This window comes from Scyliorhinus canicula, chromosome 4, assembly GCF_902713615.1.
Source record: "Scyliorhinus canicula chromosome 4, sScyCan1.1, whole genome shotgun sequence".
Taxonomy (NCBI): domain Eukaryota; kingdom Metazoa; phylum Chordata; class Chondrichthyes; order Carcharhiniformes; family Scyliorhinidae; genus Scyliorhinus; species Scyliorhinus canicula.
In genome coordinates this window covers 96,090,286-96,117,029 of record NC_052149.1, presented here as the reverse complement: position 1 = coordinate 96,117,029, position 26,744 = coordinate 96,090,286, and the positions used below count along the sequence as shown (strand labels likewise).

At 46.5% G+C, this 26,744-nt stretch overlaps 1 protein-coding gene across 8 annotated transcripts in view; it reads left to right on the top strand.

Annotated features, from left to right (window-relative positions):
* The window catches only part of crb1 (crumbs cell polarity complex component 1), a 210,470-nt gene that overhangs the window by 86,160 nt on the left and 97,566 nt on the right, over positions 1–26,744 (top strand). For all 8 annotated transcript variants that reach the window (XM_038794863.1, XM_038794862.1, XM_038794865.1 and 5 more), the window contains exon 5: positions 2,428–2,610. In XM_038794863.1, coding sequence (XP_038650791.1) covers positions 2,428–2,610 — 183 coding nt within the window. The remainder of the gene's footprint in view (positions 1–2,427; positions 2,611–26,744) is intronic.

The window sequence follows — 26,744 nt, the reverse complement described above, 5'->3', positions numbered from 1 at the left end:
ACTGCTGAGGGGAGGTCAGGGGGACACAATTACTTTCAGTGGCACTTGGCTGGAATGAAGTAATTTAAGTGTGCCTTGGTGTTAGAATTGACATCAGTGTGACAACCAAGTTACTTGCAATTAAATAAAAGCAAAGTACTGCAAATGCTGAAAATCTGAAATAGAAACAGAATATACTGCATAAACTCAGCAGGCCATGCTGCATCTGTGGACAGTGAAACATAATTAAGGTTTTGAGTCCATATGAACATTCTACAGAATTGAAGAGGGATAGAAATGTAATCAATTATATAATTGGAGAGGGGCTGGGGCACAATGGAAGGTCAGGGAAAGGTCGGAGCTAGGGAAAGATTGTCAAATATATAAGACAGAGGAAGTTAATGGTGGCATTAAGGACTGAACAAGTGCTAATGATGGCAACAAGGTAAGAAACCAAAATTTGTTAATAGGAGAACAAAGATCAGTGTTCAGTGAATGCAAAAGTGAACAAGTGACAGGTGGCCCTGTGGGGGAGGGGTGGGATTGTGTTGGGACAAACCAAGGGAACCCCAAAACAGAAAGGCGGTCAAGATGGAAGGGAAAGTGCATAGTATGTGCAGTCTTGCTTCTTTTCAGCAACTTCTTACAATCTTCATTGTATCATTTTGCAATAAATTTCCACTACAATAATGTAGGCTTTGTAATTCCTCATTTAAATTAACTTGGGGCCCTGCACAGTCCGACAACCCAAGCTGGCGAATAAAGTCCATAGTCACCGTAATAACAATCTCAAAACACTGAACACCTCGAAAAATTTCAATCAGGGAGAGCCAGAGTGGATTTGTGAAGGGAAGTCATGCCTGACTAATCTTTTTGAAAATTTTGAAGAGGTGACCAAGGAGGGGACAAGGGAATGTCTATGGATGTTATTTATATGGACATGCAGAAGTGAGAAACGATGTTGTGGCAATTGGAGGCAGTTCAGAGGAGATTCATTAGGTTGATTCCAGAGATGAGGGGTTTGTCTTATGGAGAGAGATTGAGGTATATAACATGATAAACGTTATGGATAAAGTAGCCGTGGAGTCGATGCTTCCGCTTATGGGGCATTCTGGAACGAGAGGTCATAATCTCAGGATAAGGGGTCGCACATTTAAAACAGAGGAGAAGAAATTTCTCCCCAAAGGGTCATGAATCTATGGAATTTGCTACCTCTGAGTGCGGTGAATGCAGGGGCAGTGAAGGAGGAGTTAGACAGATTTTTAATTAATAATAGGTTGAAAGGCTAGGGAGAATGGGCAGGATGGTGGAGTTGAGGCCATGTTGAAATCAGCCACTATCGTATTGAACGGTGGAGCAGGCTCGAGAGGCCTAGTTGCCTACTTCTGCTCCTAGTTCCTATGTTTTTATGTTCTGCGAAAGAACTGTTCTGTCTAATTTCACCTTCCACCTCTTGCTCTGTAGGTAATAGCACCTCAATCACAAATCTGGTGTTCTTGATTAATAAGGGTATCGTTGATTAATAAGGGGGTCAGGGGTTATAGGAAAAGGCAGGAGAATAGGGATGAGGAACTTACATGAGCCATGATTGAATGGCGGAGCAGACTCGATGGGCTGAATGGCCTAATTATGTTCCTATATCTTATGGTCTTATGTGACCAGTGATGTACCACAGGGATCAGTGTTGGGACCTCAATTATTTACATTATTCATTCATGACTTGGATGATGGCAAAGAACGCCAAATATCCAAATTTGCTGATGATACAAAATTAGCTGGCACTGTAGACATTGCAGAAAATGATTAAAAAGACTAATGGAATGCTAGTCTTTATATCCAGAGGATTGGAGTATAAAGACACAAGGACTCTTTGCAGCTATACAAAACCCTGGTTAGACTCCATCCGTCCTATCGCGAGAAGTTCTGGGTACCACACCTTTACACCTTAGGGAGGATAGTTAAGACCCATTTGCATTTATTTACAACCTCCTCGCCAGTGTGCATCATGGAGCTCGGTCATGCCATAAGCTGGGGTTCTGCGCATCCCGTTGGCGTCAATCCTGAAAATGGAGACGCAAGAGAGACAGGGACAACCACAAGAAAGGGAGTTTGAAAGGAGGAAGCATGGTTGTAGAAAGGAAATGAGGGCAATATGAATGAAAGAAAAACAGGGCACTCCAAAAAAAGCAAAGTACGGGTCAGAAGAAGAGGTGGTAAAAAATATTAGAAGAGCAACCACAATATTTCTTTCTCCACTTCATCCTTTTATTTCTGCAATTAACAGTCAAGCGTTTTAAAGAAGTTAGAATTCAGTTAAATTGCTTGGCCCCTCACCCGCTGTGTTGCATTCCACTGTTACAAGATGAGAACTATTCCCTGCCCCTGTGGTACCGATTGGTCCATCAGTGGGAATATTTGTTATAGATATGAATTTTGTGATTTATGCAGGTTTCACGGGGACTTACTGTGAAATCGATATCCGCGAATGCTTCAGTAATCCCTGTCTACACGGAGGGGAGTGTGTTGAGCTCTCCTGGACGAATATGTTTGGAAACATATCAGAACTGCCTGCAGTGTTCAGCTACGAGCATGCTGCTGGCTACATTTGTAAATGTCAGCACGGATTTACAGGTAGGTTTGCATTACAAAATTGTACTATTAACGTTATTTCCAGACAAAGAATCCTCTCCTGTTGATTTTATAATGTATAGGAATCATCAGGGTTTATTTATTCACATATTAATTACACAATGGATTGTGACTCATCATTTTCCAAAGCACTGCTGCCATAATCTGTCTTGGATATATAAACAAATGGACATGCATACAGCTCTTACAATTTTGCAATGACATTTAGAGCCAAAGGCAGGTGCAAAATGTGACAACAATCCCTTCAATAGACAGTCTAACAAACCTAAAGCCTGCAGCCACAGAGAAACTAACCATGTTGGCCTATCCTACATGCAAACACAATAATTCATTTGCTTATCTGCCTGATGAAAACTAGCATTCAATTGTTATATCAGCAGTCAGATTAGATTTACAGTAAATATTTGCATAGAGTTTTTTACGTGAGAAAATGATCCCAAAGTAGAAACTGGATGAGAAACAAATACATTGGGAATCCCTACGGTTACAGGAATTGTCTGGTGCCGATCACTTTAGGATCGTTAACTATCAGAAAGTCTCTATATCCATGTGCATTGTGCTGTTTCAATAGATTTAAATCAGTGCAATACACGCAATAGGTTCTATAACAAAGTAAAGCCTTTTTTAGAATGTGTCAATATTATGAGGAAACAGAATCCCATTTATGTCACTGAAAACAGCCAAAAGCATTTTCACCTGTGAAAAAGCTATCAAAAGCTCAAGTTTTCTCCAATGATCTTCCAGAGAAGCAGTTTGTAGCACATAATAATAATCTTTATTGTCACAAGCATGCTTACATTGCAATGAAGTTACTGTGAAAAGACCCTAGTTGCCACATTCCGGTCACAGAACGAGAATTCAGAATGTGCAAATTACCTAACAGCTCGTCTTTCGGCACCAGTGGGAGGAAACCGGAGAACCCGGAGGAAACCCACGCAGACACGGGAGAACGTGCAGACTCCACACACACCGTGATCCAGCCAGGAATCGAACCTGGGACCCTACCGCTGTGAAGCCACAGTGCTAATCACTGTGCTACCGTGCTGCCCGCACATGATGTTGGAACAAGTTACTTACCCCCAAGTTGATTTTTTTAAAACCCTCACCACAGGCAGAGGAGCAACAAACTGAGCCAAGACAAAACCACTCAACGTGCGCAGTAAAATTTATTCGTCATTTACTCCTGGGATGATATGCTGACACACCTGAAGGGCTGATTCAGAAGTAATCATAGAATTCCTATAGTGCAGAAAGAAGCTTTTTGGCCCATCGACTCTGCACTGACCCTTTGAAAGGCCACCCTATCTAGGCCCAATCCCCTGTCCTGTAACCTCAACCTAAAGGGCAATTTAGCATGTCTGTCCACCTAACCTGCACATCTTTGGACTGTGGGAGGAAACGGGAGCACTTAGAGGATCCTGCGCAGACACAGGGAGAAAGTGCAAACTCCGCACAGACAGGCACCCAAGGCTAGAATTGAACCCAAGTCCCAAACACTGTGAGGCAGCAGTGCTAACCTCTGTGCCATGGTGCCTGCCCACAAATCAATCTCAACAGACATCACTAAACTGATTGGCTTCAAACTCTGTTGATATAAATAAATATCGGGGGCATTTGGATCAATTATGGGATTCATTTGCAACAGTTTGCTGACATTGAACTTTCCTCAATGTTACCTACAGGTGGATGTTTGGAAGAGACAGTGCATTTAAAGAACTAGATCTTCCAGTGAGCTCTTTGTGTGGTTTTCACCCTTTCCAGTGTCAGCTTGAATCTGACACCAAGCCAAGGCTTTCTCAGGACTCCCAGCAGTGATGTCATCAAGCTAGATAAGCAACAAATCACATTGAAGAATTCCCAATGACAGTGAACAAGGAAGTTGAAATGCACTGATAATCCTTCACTTACGAATTTTAGAGAGCAAAATAAAGGATCGGGACATACAAATTAGAAGCTGAACGATCAGAAGAATAATTTTAGATGTTTATGATATATAAATAAACTATGGAATTATCAAAATATAAAATAATGACAGCCCTCAAATATTATATTGTTTTCCTAACCCAAAGCAGTTGCTCATCTATAGTTATGATTAGTTAAAAACCTAGTTATATTTTGTTAACAATGCACAATGCTTTTTGGAAGTTTTTAGAAGTGATATTGCAACAATATAATGGCAGATCCATGGCAGGTCAGTGGTTTCCAAAGACTGCCATTTGCAGGGAATTCAATAACGCACCTCATGGAGGTGCAGGGAATCACTGAAATTTGCTTCTGAATGTCCATGTGGCAGTGCCCGTATGTGGACAGCAGAAGCTGCTGCCAATTTTCATGGGGGTGTTTCGCCATTATGACAACCATAAAATCCAAGCCATTGCCTCCTGAGATGGTCCAGTAACCCAAAATAACCCTTGAAGACTGGAATAGTTTGTGTGTGTGAAATAGTAATTTGGCATTATTATTGTTAATTATATTAAAGAGGTTCACATTCAGTTTAAAAGATAATGGCAAGTTTTGTGAGGGTCACAAAGAATCCAGCACAAGTTTGTGGAGTCAAACAACTGACCCCCCCCCCCCCCCCCCCCCACACACACACACACACACACACATACACACAAATTGGGGAAGCTCATATTCCTCAAGGAACATGGATAACCAATTATCCCCAGCCGATAGGATCCGGGCAGCTTATAACAGCCAGACTCTGGATATTTCATAGACTAAGTGCTGATGCTGGGACTGAATTGTGGGTGTTCTACAGTCCCAATGGGAGCACTGGTCCCAGAGCCATTCAGGACATGCAAATGGTCCAGCAACAGTGCCACGTGGAACGACTGTGATCCAACACACACCAGCATGTGATTCGCCGAGATAGATTGGCACTCGAGGGCCTGACAAGCTCCAGCCGCATGTAAGCACTCCACTCCCTACACAGTCTCATTCCAGCCACCAAGGTGCCACCCGGAAGACAGGCCCCGAGGTTCGTTGGCGCAGAACTGGAGACACTGCTGGATGCTGCGGAGGAGAGGCAGGGCACCCTGCTCCCTGGGGTGGGAAGGAGGCCACCACCTGCCAACCTCAACCGGGCCTGGGCGCAGGTGGCAGAGGCCATGAGCCCCACTGCCAGGACCGACAGCAGTGCAGGAAGAAGTTGCACAAACTCCTCAGGGCGACCAGGGTGAGTCACCAGCTCCATGCATGCAGGGATCCCCTGGGCGGACAGTGGAATGTGCTTCTGAGGGCTTCGTAAAACGATGTGGAGCACCAGAGCTCATTGCAGAGCAGATGGTGTTGTTGAAAACGCACCATTATTCTCAGAATTCCCCCTATACCAAAAAGGGCCGACATTCTAAATGATGAACAGGGATTCTCATTCCCCGACTCCTATGCAGGCTTCGGTGGGTGCTATTCAGGTCAAACTATGTTTTCAGGTTATCCCCCGGTATAACCTATACCTTCACAGAAGATTTCATCTACTTACCACTTAGTAGCATCGATCCTGGGTCCCGCATTGCTAAGTAAGTAAAGTAGACTTTGGAATAACCACTGTTTCAGGTTAAAACTTTTCAGTTACTTTATTATTATATTTTTTCTTTTAAAAGCTGCAATCACTGTCTTTACAGAAAAGTAAAAATATCTTGCTTCTGGATCCTTCTGGTTGGTTGAAGGGACCTTCAGGCCCACCTTGACAATCAATCTTCTTTGAAGGCTGGTCTTCTTTAGATGTATTCGCTGGTTAGCTTGGTTGCTATGGCCTGTCAATCCCATGTACCGAGCTGTGAGAGCTGACTCTGATCTGACTCTGCCTCCTCTTTAAATTCTGGTCTTCCTTAGATGTATTTGCTGTTTTAGCTCGGCTACTTGGCTCTGTCCCTTTCCCATGACCGAGCTAACTGTAAGCTGACTCTGAGCTGCTTCTCTTGTTCCTTCTCTCTCTCTATCCCCCTCTGGTTCTGGTAGTTCCTGATCTGGTCTCTGTGTTTATATTCTCCTTCTAACAGTTATTACATTTTTATGACTTTATTGTAAAGTAACTTTTATTTCACTTGGATTATAAAATGTATCTTTGATCTAAACATTCTAATACAACTAAGTATTCATTTTGACATGACTTCAGCTCATAGATCTGATTACATTGTTTCCTTTGTGATGTTCAAAGTTTCTTTGTGATATTCAAAAATGCTTTGGTTTCAATAGGGGCATGAATTTTGGTTCCTGTCACGGATATAGTTTTATTTTCCAATTGTGTCCCCAGCTCGTAATTTTGACTTTGATTTCAGCTTTAAATTATATTTCTCGCAGACTGATAGTCTCCAATTTTCTTTAATTTACCTGGTGTTAGCAGAATTTCACATCTATATATTTGTCTCCCTAGTCATTCTTTTCTATCTGCTGATTTTACTTCAATGAAGGTGTGAAACATTGCTTTTAGCTGTATACTAAAATCCACTTGGTTATAACTTGAAAGGTTTACATTTATCACCTAGCTCAACTGAAACCCTCATCCATGTGTTTCCAGATGCTTACTAAGATGGTTAATTTCAATGAACGTGTGAACCATTGTTTTTAGCTTCATGCAAGAATCCTGTTTGTTTGCTAAGCCTGTTTGGGCCGAGCAATTGCCATACCAGGCTGTAATGCAGCTGGATAGGATGCTCTCCATGGCACACCTGTAGAAGTTTGTGAGAGTCGATGCAGACATGTTTGGGAGAAAGAATCTGCATTTTATAATTCTGCTCTTTGCAGCTGCTGTTAACCCTTCGTGGGATCTTTCCCTGTATCCTCTCATTTTCTTAAATCAGGTATTGCTAGACTTCCATGTTTCAAATGTCACATCTTTCCATATTATCAATTATAATGGTCATCATCCTCCATCCCATGCACCAGACCCACTGCTACTGGCAACACAGTGCCAGGCTGAAGTGAAGCTGGTGGGAAGTATGGGAGGGGGGGAGGGGCAGGAGTTCGGCCTGCCGGTGGTCCGGCCGCCTAGTTGGTGAACCTGGAGGTGATTAGATTGTCCTGTGTGTGGCGGCCCTGAGCATGTGTATTGCGGCCTGTTGAGGCTGCCCAGGCCTCATGCCCTGCCCATCCTGGCCCTCCTCTGCATCCTTCTCATCGGACAAAGCCTGCCATTCAACCTCCTCCTCCAGCATGTCGCTCCTCTTCTGCGGGATGTTGTGGATGATGCAACAGGCCACCATGATATGGGAAACCCTCCATGGGCAGTATTGGAGGGTCCCTCCAGAGTGTTACAGGCACCTGAACCGCTTCTTCAGGATGCCAGCGCATTGCTCGCTAGCGCTCCTGGTCACTGCATGGGCATTGTTCTCACGGTTCTCCAAGTCCGTCTGAGGTCTCCGGGTAGGCATCATCAGCCACAACAGCAGTAGATAGCTCATCGCCCAAGAGCCATTCCCTCATCCGAGGGAGGGCCTCGAAGATGTCGGGCATCATCGAGTGTGTCAACATGAAGGGGTCTGCACGCTGCCTGGGTATCGGGTGCAGGTGTGCATGATGTGCAGCTGGTGGTCACAAACCAACTGCACATTGATGGAGTGGAATCCCTTCCAGTTTGTGAAGGGCACCCCCTCATGTATTGATTGATTGATTGATTGATATTTATTGTCACATGTACTGAAGTACAGTGAAAAGTATGTTTCTGCGGCCAAGGAAACGTACACAGTACGTACATGGTAGACAAAAGAATAATCAACAGAATACATTGACAGTGGTGCATCAACAAATAGTGATTGGTTACAGTGTGGAACAAGGCCAAACAAGAGCAGCATAGGGCGTCATGAATAGTGTTCTTACAGGGAACTGATCAATCCGAGAGCGAGTCGTTGAGGAGTCAAGTAACCGTGGGGAAGATGTTCCTATGTTTGGATGTGCGGGTCTTCAGACTTCTGTATATTTGCCTGATGGAAGGGTCTAGAATAGGGAAAACCCTGGGTGTGAGGGGTCTCTGATAATGCTGTCTGCCTCCCTGAGGCAGCGAGAGGTGCATACAGAATGAATGTGAGGGTGGCAAGCTTGTGCGATGCGTCGGGCTGAGTTCACCACACTCTGCAGTTTCTTGCGATCTTGGGCCGAGCAGTTGCCATACCAGGCTGTAATGCAGCTGGATAGGGTGCTCTCCATGGCACACCTGTAGAAGTTTGTGGGAGGCGATGCAGACATGCCGAATTTCTTTAGCTTCCGTAGGAAGTAGGGATGTTGTTGGGCTTTCTTGACTGTTGCATCAACGTGAGTGGACCAGGACAGACTGTTGGTGATGGTGACCCCCCAGGAACTTAAAGCTATCGACCATCTCTACTTCGGAGCCATTGATGTAGACAGGGGTGTGTGTTGTGCTACGCTTCCTGAAGTCGATGATCAGTTCCTTGGTCTTTCCAGCATTTAGAGAGAGGTTGTTTTCGGTACACCATGCAACCAAATGATCTATCCCCCTTCTGTAGTCTAATTCGTCATTGTTTGAGATACCACAGTCGTAAACTCAAAGATTGAATTGGAGTTGAATCTCGCCACACAGTCATGTGTGTATAGGGAGTACAGTAGAGGGCTGAGCACACAACCTTGCAGGGCCCCGGTGTTGAGGACTATTGTGGTGGAGGTGCTGTTGCCTACCCTGACAGATTGCGGTCAGTTGGTGAGGAAGTCCAGGATCCAGCTGTACAGGAAGGGGTCAATTCCAAGGTTGCAAAGCTTGGTTATTGGTCTTGTTGGGATAATGGTGTTGAAGGACGAGCTGTAGTCTATGATCAGCAGCCTGAGGTAGGTGTCCTTGTTGTCAAGATGTTCGAGAGCCAGAGAGATAGAATCTGCTGTGGATCGGTTGCCGCAGTAGGCGAGCTGCAATGGATCTGGGAGGCTGGCGTTGATCTGTCTCATGACTAGCCGCTCGAAGCATTTCATGATACCATATGTCAGGGCCACAGGTCGTTGGTCATTGAGTCATGCTACCATGTTCCTCTTTGGTACTGGTAGGGACCCCGGAGCGGAGGCGGGAGGTGTTGAAGATATCTGCGAATACACTCGCCAGCTGGTCAGCGCAGGCTCTGAGTGCTCGCCTAGGGACTCCGTCGGGGCCCGTTGCTTTCCGCGGGTTTACTTTCAAGAGGCAGCTCTTACCTCTGAGGCTGTAATAGTGGGTAAGGGTGTGTCCAAGGCTGTTGTGGTGGGTAGCACTGATGTATTGGCTGATTATTCAAAGCGGGCATAGAACTTGTCCAGTTCATCAGGGAGGGATGCTCCAGCTCCAGAGATTCCGCCTGGCCTTGCTTTGTAGCCTGTGATCTCATATAAGCCCTGCCATAGACGTCTTGGGTTAGTGTCGTTGGACTGGGACTCTAGTTTGATGCGGTATTGTCTTTTGGCATCCCTGATGGCTTTCCGTACATCGTACTTGGATTTCTTATATAGGTCAGGGTCGTCAGACTTGAACGCCTCCATCCGGGACTTTAGCAGGGAGTGGACCTTTTGGTTGAGCCAGGGTTTCCGATTGGGAAACACCCATATTGTCTTCTTTGGTACACAGTACTCGACTTACTGATCAAATCTGTGACGATGGCTGCGTACTTGTCCAGGTTAGCTGTCAGGGCCTTGAATATAGACCAGTCTACAGACTCCAAGCAATCGCGGTGAGTGTCCTCTGATGCCTTGGACCAGAACTGCACGGTTGTCTTGACTGGTTCAGCACGCTTGAGTTGCTGTTTGTAGGCCGGAAGTAGGAGTACCGACTTGTGGTCGGATTTGCCAAAGTGTGGTCAAGGAATGGAGCGGTAGGCACCTTTGATGCTCTTGTAGCAGTGGTCCAGAGTGTTTGCACATCTGGTGGGCAGGAGGTATGTTGATGGAGTTTGGGTAGAACCTTCCTGAGGTTGGCCTGGTTGACGTTTCCAGCCACGATTGTCAGGGCTTCAGGGAGATTTGTTTCTTGGTTGTTGATGGTGGTGTAGTTCGTCAAGTGCTTTCTTCGCTTCCGCCTGGTGTGGGATGTAGACTGCTGTGATGAAATCCCATGGAAGCTAGAAAGGGCGACACTTCACAGTCAGGTATTCTAGATCTGGGAGCAGTGGCACGCCAGGGACATCACATCCGAGCACCAGAAGGTGTTGATGAGGAGGCAAACATCCCTGCCTTTCGACTTGCCCGAGAAGCCTTCGGATTAGATGGCGCAATCTGGTGTGGCTGGAGTGAGCCATGTTTCAATGAAGCAGAGCACATAGCAGTTCCTCACTTCCCACTGGGAGGTAAGTCTAGCGTTGAGGTCATCCAGCTTGTTCTCAATCGCTTGAACATTTGCCAGGAGTATGCTGGGGAGAGGGGCCTTGAAGCCACCTAATTTAAGTCTCACCTTCAGACTAGCGCCCTTTCCCCGCTTCCTGGGTCGGCGGCTGCCCTTAGATGGGAGGGCTGGATTTCTGTAAGGTAGGTGGTTACATTCAGAGGGGTCGTGGATAATGGTGGCGGTAGCAGGCTCACTGGAAGGGGTTGTACGTGGGTTGGTCTGGTCACATGGGGCGGCGAGGTCGGGTTTACCTTTCGGTGTGGTCAGGCGGGTACCTGTCACTTCGGGGTTGGCTCGGGCATTCCCGTTTTGCTGGCGAGGCCTCGCGCCCTCCGCCGTCTAATCACGCAATTGGCCTTGATGGTGGTGGTACTTCAGGATGATGAACAGGCTGAAAACCACGTGGTCGGGCCAGGTCACGTGGTCGGAGACTGGAGGAAGCAGCCACATGGTCGGACTCCGGTGAGGGCCTAGTCAGGCCTACACTGGGGTAGGATGCAGTTAACCTGGAGCAAGTAAGTCATGAATTTTTTGGTGGGACCTTGGGTTGTCGCTGGGTGGGAGGGATATGTGACGGATATGTAGGGGATATGTGTCCCATCGATCAACCCCTGGATCTAGGGCATCCCAGTGTTGCCAGCGAATCTTGCTGCCTGGGAAACCAAGTAGGCCTGGTCCATGTTCAGCTGGATGTATTGTGCTGCCCTGGCATACAGGGCCTGCGTTACGACAGGTCCCTGGAATGATATGTGTATTAACTGGGATGTAAAGAGTTAACAAGTTAATGATAATGCTTCTTACCACTAGAGGGAACCATAGAACAGTCATTTTATATCATCTGACAAGAGAATTCTGGGATTAGAAGATGATTAGATGATTGAGAGTTAGGAGAGAGTTGGAAGAATGTCAGGCATAGCGAGCAGTTGTATACTTGAGAGTTCTGTAAATTGGAGGTAGCACAGTTTTATATAATAACCTTCTACTTTACGAATGTGAACAGATCTTAGTAGTGTAATAAATTTATAATTTGTTTGTTAACAAAGCTCTGTATTCTTTATTCAACACTACACATCCGAGCCATTCAGGTAAAGCAGAATAGAGAATACAACAGTCCCTACTCTGTGTCTGGAAGGATCCCGTGACATAAAAGTTCAGGTTGACCGTCATATTGACGGCCACCAGGAGCGGGTGTCTTCCCTCATACCCCCGCAGCTCCAGATGTGCCATGATCCAGCAGATATGCCATACGGTCTACCTGGGCAGCCAGACTCTGGCAATACGCTCGGTCCGGCAGGTCCTCGAATGACAGGTGCTGCTGGTATACACAAGGTTCCGTCCCACCTCCTCCCCGGCCTGTTGGAGGGCCAACTCTCCATCCTCACTGGCTGGCTCCTGCTCCTCTGGGCCCTCCCTGAGTAGCTCCTGCTTGTGAAGCCACATTGCGTCCATCATGGGTCCGGCAGCCAGGCAGATGCCAACAACTCCTGGTTGGATAATGAACTCCATTATCTGCAGAAGGTGAAGTGCAGACATGTTAGCATGGTGAGTACTCCTGTGACCGGCAGGTAAAAGGGCCTGCCTGGTGGCCTCAGATTGCACTGTAGCCCTTACCCCCCACAAGTCCCCCCCCCCCCCCCCCCCCCCCCCCCCCCACCACCACCACCACTATTGCCATCCCCCAGCCATTCCCTCCGACTCTTTGCTCTCCGCAGTCCTGGTCCCATTGGTGCCTGGCAGCAGGGGTCCTCTAACCCCGCCACCAGGGGTACCAGCGGCTAGCGCTACTTATGCCATCAGTACACTCTACGGCCCCTGTCCTGCACGTTCCTGTGGGTTTTACCAGGGGGGGGTCCTCCTTTAGTGGGCCATGTAATACTTCGCCAGCTGGGTGGCACCAGGTTGTGGGGAGCTGGTGGTGGACCCAATGTGTCACTGACAGATGCCAGGCTTGATGGCATGTGTGCAGGCAGGCCCATGGGTGGTTCTCAGCCAGGGCGATGAGTACCTGTTGGGACTGTAGCTGGGGTGCGCTATGGACCTTTGTGTGACGCACAAGTTGTATCTACTTGTGCAGGGGCACAGTGGGCAGTCAGTGGGGGGAGGGGGGGGGGAGTGCTGCTACTACCTCCGTCCCTGACAGACACCCCCCCCCAAACCAGCCGCACAACTGTCAGTCCACCATTGTACTTTTGGGGTCATTATCTACTTCCTCGCTCAGCAGCCATGGCGCCTAGTTCCTGATTTGTAATACCACAAGTGAACCACGTCATCATCACGTCCACCTGACGGGAATGGAGTATTGCGGGAGGCTGGGGACTACGCATTAATGAGGTGTTAATGCACGCTACTGTACATTTTGCATGCCCACACGGGTGCGCAATGTGGATCGCATTCACGCTGCTATTGAGGCACCGGAGCACAACATTCCGTAGGGTGCCTGGTGCTGACCTTGATTTTCGGCTGATGTCGTATTCTCCGCCTGATCACGAATCGTGATTCCAACGTCACTGGATACAGAATCTCGCCCAATACACGTCCAATGTCAAATAACCCATAAAGACTAAAAGTGAAATGTTAAGCAAATACAAATGGTATCATTTTATGATGACTGCTGGAAGCTTTTATAGTCACAGGGCACTTAGTTATTAATGTAAATTTCACTAAAATATACTTCAATAAAGTAATACTGAGCCATTTAGCGGAAATATTTCAAGTTGTGCACTAATTCTAATGGAAAAGTGTTACAGAATGAAACAATAAATTGTTGGGATGCATTTTGTGGGCCACCCATGGGCAAGAAAGGAAATGGCTACATATGGACCTGTAAAACAATGCACTGTGCCATAGCAATGAAACCCACCCCTCTGCCACATTTGTATGAGCAGTGGGGAAGGAGTCAGGTGGGCAGCCCACCTGTGAATCAATTGAGGCCCTTAAGTGGGCAATTAGTATCTTAATCCATTCATCACTCAGATTTAATGGTCATCTGGAGAGACCTATCCCCCAACGCGCAGCCCAATAGATTTGTTTCTGCAGGCTGCCGGCCAATGAAAGCTGAGGTGGGTTTTCCATCCTTTCTGTTACCCTAGTGTCAATCAGAGGCCCCCACCAGAGTTTATCCTCCACATGCCTAACCCCCGCCCCTGCCCTGTCCAATATATCTCGCCATACCCCACTCCACTCGCCAGGGCCTGCCAACCTGGCTCTGGCTAGATGCTGGACTGAACCTGGGTTGCTCGGCATTATGGTTACTTTTCCTCTTGAGCCTCTTGGAGTGCTGGCATAGCTGATCCTGCAAAGCTACCAGCCAGCAAGTGGCTGGAAACTCTATGAGGCAGGGCTTCCACCTGCAGAGCCATGGAGGTTTCACCTCATAATTAATTTTTCAGACACAGAATTGAAGTGGAGCAGGTAGCGAACTGAAAGCAGGCTTGCTCCCAACATTTATTCTGGGGTGTTGGGAGTCTGTCCTTGATATATAATCCAGTCCATTACTACTGAGATACTAAGGGGGAGATTTTGCGCTACTTTTTAGACAGGCAATAATTGCGGAGTGATGGAGAATCCATTGTGAGTCCCAAAAAGCTTATATGCAAGTAGGATTTCCTGTTGAGATTGTTCCTGACCCTGCCAATGACACAATGTGGTTTCGCCATGAAAGGTCAGAAATCTGATTAGCATACATTTACATCTACTCAGCGGCCTTCCCCACTATATCATCCCCTCCCACGTAGGGGGATTCCCATTGGCCCATCCCCTCAATGGCATGATGTCAGAGGAACTGAATAGTTACTTTGCATCAGTCTTCACGGTGGAAGACACCAGTTGGATGCCAGAGTTCCAGGAGAATCAGGGGGCAGAGGTGAGTGTAGTGCCCATTACAAAGGAGAAGGTTCTGGGGAAACTGAAAGGTCTGAAGGTGATAGTTCACCTGGACTAGATGGACTACACCCCAGGATTCTAAAGGAGATAGCTGTGGAACTGGTGGTAATCTTTCAGGAATCACTGGAGGCAGGGAGGGTCCCAGTAGACTGAAAAGTGGCTAATGTCACACCGCTGTTTAAGAAGGGACGGAGGCAGAAGGCAGGAAATTATCAGGCCGGTTAGCCTGACTTTGGTCATTGGTAAGATTTTAGACTTCATTATTAAAGATGAGATCGCAGAGTACTTGGAAGTGTACAATAAAATAGGACTGAGTCAGCACGACTTCATCAAGGTGGGCCATGTCTGACAAATCTGTTAGAGTTCTTTGAGGAGGTAACAAGGAAGTTAGACAAAGGAGAACCAGTGGACGTGATTTATTTAGATTTCCAGAAGGCATTTGACAAGGTGCCGCATAGGAGACTGTTAAATAAGTTAAGAGCCTGGCATGGATAGAGGACTGGCTGACTGGCAGAAGGCAGAGAGTGGAGATAAAGGGGTCTTTTTCAGGATGGCAGCCGGTGACTAGTGGTGTGCCTCAGGGGTCAGTGGTGAGGTCACAACTTTTCACAATATACATTAATGATGCATATGATAGCTAGGAGAGTGGGCAAAGAAATGGCAGATGGAATACAATGTGGAAAAGTGTGAGGTTATGCACTTTGGAAGGAGAAATGAATGGAGGCATAGACTATTTTCTAAATGGGGAAATGCTTAGGAAATCAGAAGCACAAAGGGACTTGGGAGTCCTTGTTCAAGATTCTTTTAAGGTTAACTTACAGTTTCAGTCGGCAGTTAGGAAGGCAAATGCAATGTTAGCATTCATGTCAAGAGGGCAAGAATACAAAAGCAGTGATGTACTTTTGAAGCTATATAAGGTTCTGGTCAGACCACATTTGGAGTATTGTGAGCAGTTTTGGGCACTAAGGAAGGATGTGCTGGCCTTGGAAAGGGTCCAGAGGAGGTTCACAAGAATGATCCCTGGAATGAAGAGCTTATCGTATGAGGAGCGGTTGAGGACTTGGGATCTGTACTCGGAGTTTAGAGGGATGAGAGGGGATCTTATTGAAACTTACAAGATACTGCAAGGCCTGGATAGAGTGAACATGGAGAAGATATTTCCACTTGTGGGCAAATCTAGAAGCAGAAGACACAAAGGGACGATCCTTTAAAACAGAGATGTGGAGGAATTTCTTCAGCCAGAGGGTGGTGAATCTGTGGAACTCTTTGCCGCAGAAGGCTGTGGAGTCCAAAGCACTGAGTGCCCATTCCTAGTTTCCCTTGAGTGCTCTTTGTCTTAAGACAGAGACAGATAGGTTCTTGACTAATAAAGGGATCAGAGGTTATGGGGAGAAGGCAGGAGAATGCAGGAAAATATCAGCCATGATTGAATGATGTAGAAGACCCGATGGGCCGAATGGCCTAATTCTGCTCCTATGTCTTATGGACTTATGGGCACAGTGTTACCTTCTCACCCTGGCTGCCCTGAGGTGGTCGTGCAGTTTTGTTATGGAAGTGCTGGTCGGTGCAGACCACATTACCCAAGGCGCTGACTGCCTCTGCCATATGTGCACAGGAACGCCGAACGGCGGTGGCGGGCAGCCTTCTTCCTGGGCCAGGGCACAAGGTTATCCTCCTCTCTTCCATGGCGTCCAGGAGGGTCTAAAGCTCTGTGTCCGTGAAACGTGGGGCCGCGCATCTGACTACCATCTTGTTGGCTGGGATGGTGTGTGTGGGAGTGAAATGTGTATTCGCGGCTGTAGCTTGTTAGCCTCCTGAGTGCCATTCACGAATCCAGCACCGTTTCTCATTGGAATCAATTGTGTTCCACATGGCGCCAGTGCTAGCCCCTTAACAGTATGAGAATCGTCCCGGTGTGACGGAAGTTTTGCTGCCATGAAAGTCCATGAATTCTGCACTGGTGTCAACACTTAGTCTCAGAAACGGAGAATCCCATCCAATGTTCTTGAGGCAGTCAAGAGGCATGGGGCTGATTCTCTGATTTTGCCGCTATGTTAGGAGGAAGCATCTGGTCTTATGACCAAAACGTCGGTGCTGCTCCCGTACCAATGCTCCACCCAGTAGGGGGTTAGCAGCCGCGCCATGTAAAGCCCCCGGCTGTATCTGCAAATACGGACGCAGAACAGCCAGGTCCGTAAAACATGGCACCGGCCACGTGTGGACCAGGCCTGTCAGATAGTGCCCCCACCACATGGGCTGCAGCAGTTCAAGGAAGCAGCTGGCACCACGTTCGCAAGGGAAACTAGGAATGGGCACTATATACTGGCCTAGCCAGTGATGCCCACATCTCATGAAAGAGAACATTTTAAAAGTTATAGTTTTCCTTGGAAAGGCTGCTGTGAGAGTGAAGCAATATCGCTAACATTTACATTCACTTTTCTTTTCATCCCCACAAGCGTGCATCAATTTTTCGACTTGAAAAACTACAAGAACGGGAGTGGGCCATCCAGCCTCTTAAAATATGGTATCGTTCAATTAGATTGTGGTACGTTTGTATCTTAACTCCCAACAACCACCTTGGTTCTCAGAACCTTCAATTCACTTCGCAACAAAAATCTTTCAATCTCAGTTTTGAAATTCTCATTGACCTGGCCTCAGCAGTTGTGGGGGGGGGGGGGGGGAGGGAATTCCAGATTTCCCCTATCCTAATTGGGAATGATCGCCCTGAAAGCCCTAACTTGAATTTTAGGATTGATGTACTCGTCTCCTGAATTGCCTCACCAGATGGAACAGCTTCTCTCTGTCTACCCTGTACATTCATTGAACCATCTTAAAAACTTCAATTATTCTTTTATATTCAAGTTAATGCAAGCTGAGTTTATACAATCTCGCCTCATAAACATTTTTAGGTATTATTCGACAAGTTTTAGAACGATATCCAAGTCAGTTAAACAGTGTGATAGTCACTGATGTCACAAAGCTGATCATAAACACTGAAGGTGAAGGAGCTCCCAGCTCGGTGGCCTGGCAATGTATTGCAGTTCTCTCAGTAAATGGCAGAGGGAGCTGAAGAGCGGCGCCTACTTTCTGTTAGATTATGAAGGGACCACCAGCAGATTATTTTGTACATCTGCTGAGTTTGACATGAGTCATTGCCCAGAAGCTCTAGATAGTCAGAACGTAATGAGTACAAACATTTTTTTTTGTGACTGATCTGATGTGCCCTTTCCTTCTACACATTATAAAGGTACGCAAGGACATAAAAGAGCACAGGAAAGGGAAACTGGAGGGGGTGCAGGTGGTATGTGTAAATGTGTATGCGCCAAATTGGGATGATGTGGAGTTCATAAAGAGGATGCTGGGGAAGATACCGAGCCTGGACTCGCACAAGTTGGCCATGGGAGGGGACTTTAACACAGTTATTGACCCTGGCCTAGACCAGTCAAGCTCAGAAACGGTGCCAGCAATGGCAAAGGAACTTAAAGGGTTCATGGGGCAGACGGGGGGCAGACCCATGGAGGTTTGGGCAGCCGACGGTGAAGGAGTTCTCCTTCTACTCACACATGCATAAAGTGTACTCCCGGATCGATTTCTTTATTCTGAGCAGGGCTTTACTGACAGGAGCTGTGTGGGTCCTACAGGCTGATATCCTTTTTGAATGTGGACGCCAAACTGCTGGCTAAAACTTTGTCCTCCAGGATTGAGGAATGTATTCTGGACGTTATTGGGGAGAACCAGACGGGGTTTGTTAAGGGTAGGCAGTTGGTGGCCAATATAAGAAGGCTATTAAACGTGATCATGAAGGTAGGGAGGTGGTGGTGGTGGTCGCAATGGACGCAGAGAACGGGTAGAATGGGAATATCTGTGGGAGGTATTGGGATGGTTTGGATTTGGGCGGGGCTTTATTGACTGGATCAGGTTGCTGTATCAGGCTCCTAGTAGCACGGGAATGGGACCGGCTGGATAAATTAAATCTGGCCGACTAGTAGACCAAATGAAGGCCGATTTTCGGAGATGGGACGCGCTTCCGTTGTCACTAGCTAGGACGGTGCAGACGGTTAAGATGACGGTCCTTCCAAGATTCCTGTTTGTATTTCAGTGTCTTCCCATCTTTATTCCGCGGTCCTATTTTAAATGGGTCAACAAAGTGATCACTGGATTCATTTGGACGGGCAAGACCCCGCGAGTAAGGAAGGTAATGCTTGAGCGGAGTCGGGGAGAGGGCGGGCTGGCGCTGCCAAATTTTAGTAACTATTACTGGGCGGCAAATATAGCCATGATCAGGAGGTGGGTGGTGGGGGGAGGGTCGACATGGGAGCGTATGGAGGCGGCTTCATGCAAGGGCACCAGTCTGGGGGCGTTGGTAACTGCGCCTCTGCTGTTCCTGCCGGCACAGTACTCCACCAGCCCCATGGTGGTGGCAGCCCTGAGAGTCTGGGTGCAATGGAGGAGACATGTGGGAGCAGAGGGAGCATTGGTCTGGTCTCCAATCTGTAATAATCACCAGTTTGCCCCGGGAATTATGGATGGGGGGTTCCAGAGGTGGAGGAAAGCAGGGATTGAGAGGATGGGGGATATGTTTATAGAGGGGAGCATTCTGAGTATGAGGGCGCTGGAGGAGAAGTTTGGGTTGGCGAGGGGAAACAAATTCAGGTACCTGCAGATGCGGGACCTCCTACGTAGCCAGGTTTCAACCTTCCGGCTGCTGCCACCAAGGGGGATTCAGGACTGGGTAGTTTCCAGAGGTTGGGTAGGAGAGGGGAGTGTCTCTGACATTTACAAAGAACTTACGGGGTCAGAGGAGACTGAGGAGCTGAAGCGCAAGTGGGAGGAGGAGCTGGGAGGAGAGATAGAGGATGGCCTCTGGGCGGATGGTCAACTCGTCCACAACATGTGCCAGGCTCAGCCTGATACGATTTAAGGTTGTTCACCGGGCTCACATGACAGTGGCCTGGATGAGCAGATTCTTTGGGGTGGAAGACAGGTGTGCAAAGTGTGCGGGAGGACCAGCGAACCATGTCCACATGTTCTGGGCATGTCCGAAGCTTAGGGGATTTTGGCACGGGTTTGCAGATGTCATGTCCATGGTGTTAAAAACAAGGGTGGCGCTGCGTCCAGAGGTGGCGATTTTTGGGGTGTCGGAAGACCCGGGAATCCAGGAAGAGAAAGAGGCAGACGTTCTGGCCTTTGCTTCCCTGGTAGCCCAGAGACGGATACTATTAGCTTGGAGGGACTCAAAGCCCCCGAAGCCGGAGGCCTAGCTACCTGACATGGCTAGCTTTCTCTGTCTGGAGAAAATTAAGTTCGCCTTGAGAGGGTCAATGTTAGCGTTCGCCTGGAGGTGGCAACGGTTCGTCGACTTCTTTGCGGAAAATTAATCGTCAGCAGAATGGGGGGGGGGGGTTAGTTTAGTTTAGAGTAGGGGGTTAATAAAGGTGGGACCTGTAAGGGAGGGAGACGGCTTTTGCACTATGTTTTTAGTTTCATGTATATTGTTTATTGTGTTGTTGTTGTAATACCAAAAATACCTCAATAAAATGTATATTAAAAAAAAGAGTACTGAAAAGGGAAATCCAGAAGAGTATGTTAATTTGCTTTGCAAGACAAATATAATGGGGCACGGATTCAAATTAGTGAAAGGCATGTTTAGATCTGACGTCAAAAGGATTTAAAAGAATGGTTAAAAAATGGAATAGACCTCCAGGTCAAATAATGAATGAAGGGCGAAAGGTGAAAACACTGGAACCAAATTCTGGATGAATGAACTAAAGGGGCTGAATGGCTGTAATCATGCATAATTATCTTGTGGTTTTGACAGATGAACAACAAATTACTTTTGTAAGAAACTGAATTTTTCAAAGACTTGGTTACACAAGCAGAGCACTGGGATGGGTTTCGTATTGAGTGGAAGGGGACTGAATGTATATTATTAAATTCAGGCGTGTTATCTGCTTGTACAGAAAAATCACAGTATTAAATTTGAAGATCGTGACACTTTTGAAAGGGCATGTAACAAGCAAGCTGAATCTTATGATGATCTTTGTACAAAGTGGAGAAGCTGAAAGGGAAGTCAGAAAGCCATCATCTTCGTTTCGTTATAAAGCTTCAGGCAAATCGTAGCACTGACAGTGCAGTGAGCTGCCTGAATATTTTTTTATTTAAATTGTTTGGGTGCAGTCTTTTCTAGTGCTCACCTCAATAATTTTCCAATATCTAAGGCCAAAGTTTGAAATTGAGTGGGTATAAATGCTTTATTTTTTAATGCAAATATTATTGCATATACATTGTTGTTACAAAGAGAAATAGATATTTTCGGTCAATAATAAATGGCTCTCTGAAGTTCAAGTGTGCAAACTTGTATGCAATTAATTTCTCCAGTCACAAAATGCAGTTCTAATACTTTCAAAGCATCAATGCCAATATATCCTGAACATTCAATCTGGTGATTTAATAAATAGCACCTTTGTATTAAAGGGCAAGGTTCCATTTTACTATGTGTATATATATATTATATATTATAAAATTCTTTGAAAAATTACTCGGCTTAAAAAGGTATAGATTTACCAGTCCCGGAAATTCCTGCCCAAAGTCAGCAGAACTGGCCTATTGAATGTTCCTTCCTGCCCACGACAATTCCTATTGCTGGAAGAGGGAGGGGGGAGAGGGGTGGGAGAGTCCACTGGAAAACCCCAGCCGTAGTGCCTTCAAATTGACAAATGAGGCCCTTATTCAGTTTGGATTTTTCTTGCACCTATTTCACCCATAAAGGAAGAAATACATTTATCTCACACCGTTCACCATTTCAAACTGTCCCAAAGCACTTTAGAGCCAATGAAGCAAATTTGAAGTTCAGGGTGACATTTTCCAGCCCCCCCCCCCTTCCTTCCATGGTGGTGTTTTCCGGCACTGGAGGTGGCCCGCCAATGACCGTCAATGAGATCTTCCACTCCCGCCGCTATCTATGCCGTTTTGCGTGGCTCGTCTTTCCCACAGCTGGGGAATCCCTGCAGGGGGGCAGTTGCATTCGACAGGACCAGAAGATCCCACCGGTAGGAAGGACTGGAAAATTCAACCAGTAGTCACTGGCAATCAGTCTGTCCATGGCAAGGACCTGCAAATAGCAATGTGATAATGACCAGGTAATCTCTTTTTCAAATATCTGTTGAGAGATAAGTATTTGCAAGGACTTATGACGGCCTGGGTTTAACATTTCATCCAAATGACAATACTCTTACTACTACACTGAGGCTAGATAATTGCTCAGGTCCCTGGAGTGAGACCTGGAACCTGAACCCACTACTTCTGACTCAGAGGTAGGAGTGCTGGTCATTGAACCCCAGCTGATACCTAACAGCAATATGTATAACAACCTTTGAAGAACAGCATGGCCAACATTGTGGAAGTCAGATTTGCAGTTAAATTAAACACTGAGTTTAAGACATTTTACTTCTGAGGGAAAGAAAATTGTAGAGGAGGGTGGAGCCAAAATCTTTAATTTGACAAATGTCTTTCGCGAAAGATGAAGTACTCAAAATCTGTAGCTCAAATCCTTTAAGGCCAAATGAGTTTTGAACTTTTGGCCTATTTTTTTGCTTCAGTGTCCCACCAACCCTAAGCAATGGGCATCTGCACCCAATATAGATTAAAACATATAGCCTGGGGGTAAGCCTTTGGCAATGTAACTTTGAATCAGCTCCGAAAAGGTATACAAGAACAGCCACAAAACCATTCTCTAACTTTGCATCCTCCCGGAGGCCAGATTCTCTTTACACCTTTGATTTGAGACAAGCAGCTCAACAGAGCAGTGGATCAAACCTGCATTTTGCACTCTTTCCACCGCATCCTCACAATAATTTTTCAAACAAAAATACATTTTCTTCTCAAGTCATTTCCAAGATTCTTTTGATATCTGCAAACATGTTAAACAGTGCACAACAACAATGACTGGCACTGATTACTATGTTAAAAGAGGTACATATACCCCAAGGTGCTACATATGAGGGTAATCAAACAAAACATGACACTGCAGCACATAAAGAGATATTAAAACAGTTGACCTAAAACTTGGCCAAGAGATAGGTTTTAAGGATCATTTCAAGGAGCAAATAAAAGTAAAACAAAGAGAGGTAGAGAGCTGAGCGATTTAGATAGATAATTCCAGAGCTTAGGGGCTTGTCAACTAAAGGTTAGGTTATCAATGGCTTAGTCGACGAGTGTGTCTATAAGGGGAATATTGGAGCTGCGTGGGTGTTTGGGTCTTTCTCGGGGTACAAAATAAATCGAGACAAGAGTGAATATTTTGTGGTGTCTCGGGTCTCGGCCAGGGGTGGGGGGGAAAGGGTGGGGGGGGGGGGGGGGGCTGCCATTCCGTAATGCAGGGACTCACTTTAGATAACTGGGGGTGCAGGTTGCTCAAAATTGGAGGGGGCTCCATAGGTACAACATCTCTAGTTTCGTGGGGTGGGTGAAAGCTGATCTGGCAAGGTGGGATGGTCTCCCTCTGTCACTAGTGGGTTGGGTACAGGCAGTTAAAATGAATGTGCTGCCGTGATTCCTGTTCATCTTTCAATGCCTGCCGATTTTCCTGCAAAAAGCATTTTTTAGAGAGATTGAAGGGATGATTACCTCATTCCATATGGGGAGGGAAGGTGGCCAGAATTAAAAAGGTGCTACTCCAGAGAGGAAGGCAGGCAGGGGGATGGGTCTTCCGACCCTGATGTATTATTACTGAGCGGCGAATGTGGAGAAGGTACTGAGCTGGGTCAAAGGGGTTGACTCCCAATGAGACAGAATGGAGGAGAGTTTGGGTAGGGGGTCGGGATTGAAGGCGCTAGCGACAGCACCGCTCCCGACTGCCACAGGGAGATACTCAGGGAGTCCGTAGTAATAGCTTTGTTGAGAATTTGGAGGCAGTTTCGACAACACTTCGGGTTGGGGGCAAGGTCAAGGGAAATGCCAATTCAGGGGAACCATAGATTTGAGCCAGGGAAGTGGGATGGACATTTTCGGAGATGGGAGGAGAAAGGAATTAGGACACTAAAAGATATGTTTCTTGGGGGTTGTTTTGTGGAATTGAAGTTGCTGGGAGCGAAGTATGGGCTGGAGCAAGGGGAAATATTTAGATACGTGCAGGTTCGAGATTTTGCCAGAAAGGAGATACAGAGCTTCCCAGTAGAGCCGGCTTCCACATTGGTGGAGAAGGTGCTGACGACAATGAGATTGGAGAAAGGGGTAGTATTGGCAGTTTACGAGGCTATTTTGGAGGAGAAAGTGCCGCTAGAAGAGATCAAGGCAAAGTGGGAGGAAGAGCTGGGATAGGGTATAGAGGAGAGGTTCTGATGTGAGGTGCTCCGGAGGGTGAATGCCTCCACCTTGTGTGCGAGGTTAGAGCTGATATAGCTGAAGGTGGTGTATAGAGCGCACCTTACAAGGGCGAGGATGAGCCTGCTCTTTGAGGGGTAGAAGATGTGTGTGAACGTTGTGGGCAGGGGCCCCGCAAACCACGTTCCCATGTTTTGGTCTTGTACAAAGCTGGAGGATTACTGGAAGGAGGTTTTTTGGGTAATCTCTAAAGTGGTGCACGTGAAACTGGACCCGGGCCCTCGGGAGGTCATATTCGGGGTGTCAGACCAGCTGGGGTTGGAAACGGGCATGGAGGCAGATGTTGCAGCCTTCGCCTCGTTGATCGCCCGAAGGCGGATCCTGATAGGGTGGAAATCAACCTCTCCACCCTGTGCCCTGTGCGTGGGGGACCTGTTGGAATTCTTGGCGGTTGAAAAGGTCAAATTTGAACTGAGGGGAAGGATGGAGGGGTTCTACAATTCATGGGTGTTATTCATTATGCACTTTCGAGAATTGGATCACATCGAACATTGGGGGGGGGGGGGCACTGGGAGGGTTGGGGGGAGAGGGACTGTATGTGTTAATGGTGACTGTGGGTGATTCCTGATTCCTTTTTGTCATTTGTTTATGTTAACATGCGGGCTAATGTCTGGGATTTGGTGGGAGGATGGGATCGTTGTTATTGATATGGGGATTGACATTACATTCGTTACTGATTATTGTTTACTGTTGGGTGTAAATTTGGGAGAAAATGTGAAAAAGGAGAACAATAAAAATTATTTAAAATAAAAAATCAATGGCAGAGTCATTTAATTGGGGATGCTCCAGATTAATTGGCGGACAGAGATATCTCGAGGGCTGTGGAGTTGGCGGAGTTTAAAGAGATAGGGAGGCATGAAGCCATGGAGAGATTTGAAAACAACAGTCACAATTTTATTGCTCAACCAGAAGCCAAAGCAGGTCAGTGTGCACGGGGATGATGGGTGAACAGGACTTGGTGTGAATTCGGGAAATGGCAGCTGAGCTTTACTTTACCACAAGATCACAGAGGGATGAAAGCAGGAGATCAAGTAGGAATAAACAACTGTAGAAGTATCAAAGGGTTGGATTAGGGTGTCAACAAATGCATTGAAGTGGGGGGGATGGGTGGGGTACTGGGTAATATTACCGGGGTGGAAATATGCATTTTACTGACGCCACGGATATGCAGTTGGAAGTTCATTTTGAGGCAGACACTTGGTAGTTTGCTGTTTTAATGAAATGATTCACTCATTTATTAAAAAAGGCAGTGACTGAATTCAAATTGCACACAAAGTAATTTTGTGCGTGCAAGCACATTAGCAGTGTACGACCAGAAGAAATGCAGCACTCCGATATGTGGAGAATGGTTTACAATATTTACAGTAATAAATGTGAACTTTCAAGCTTGCGTATATAAAAATATCAGGTTGGTGAATTGTCAAGTTATATCCATATGCACAGTGTGTTGTTAAAGACAGCATATCATAATTTATTTCTATTACTGCCAATGTAGAGTGATGCCAAGACTATCCATCAGTAAAGATTAAATATATTGAGGATCTTATATCTAAAAGAGAGAAGACTAAGGGATGACCTGATGGAGGTTTTCAAGATTGTGAAAGGGTTTGATGGATTTTGATTTTGATTTGATTTATTGTCACATGTACCCAAGTACAGTGAAAAGTATTTTTCTGCGGCCGAGGAACATACACAGTATGTACATAGTAGACACAAGAATAATCAACAGGGAACATTGACAAATGGTACATCGACAAAACAGTGATTGATTACAGTGCGGAACAAGGGGCCAAACAAAGCAAACAAAGCAAATACATGAGCAAGAGCAGCATAGGGCGTCGTGAATAGTGTTCTTCCAGGGAACAGATCAGTCCGAGGGGGAGTCGTTGAGGAGTCTTGTAGCTGTGGGGAAGAAGCTGTTCCTGTGTCTGGATGTACTAGTCTTCAGACTTCTGTACCTTCTGCCTGATGGGAGGGTCTGGAAGAAGGCAATGCCTGGGTGGGAGGGGTCTCTGATAATGCTGTCTTCCTTCCTGAGGCAGCGAGAAGTGTATACAGAATCTTATGTGGGGGTGGCAAGTTTGTGTGATGCACTGGGCTGAGTTTACAACAGTCTGCAGTTTCTTGCGATCTTGGACCGAGCAGTTGCCATATCAGGCTGTGATGCATCTGAATAGAGTAGATATAAACAAAATGTTTCCACTTGCAGACAACAGAACCATTAATATAAGATAGTCACTAAAAATCAAACATGGAATTCAGAAGTAATTTGATTACCCAGATTGGTTAGAATGTGGAACAATCTCCCCCCAAGAGGATTTGCAACAAATATTATTGAAGGGAAAGCTAAACAAACATGAGAGTAGAAGGATATGTTGGGGATAGATGAGGATAGGTTGGAAGAGGTTTGTATGGAACATAAACATCCCATTGACTTGGGCAGAATGGCCTGTGCTAATCCATGATCCCTACAGTACAAAAGGAGACCGTTTGGCCCATCGGGAATGCACCAACCCTCTGAAAGAGCACTCTACCTCGGCCCAATCCCCCACCCTAACCC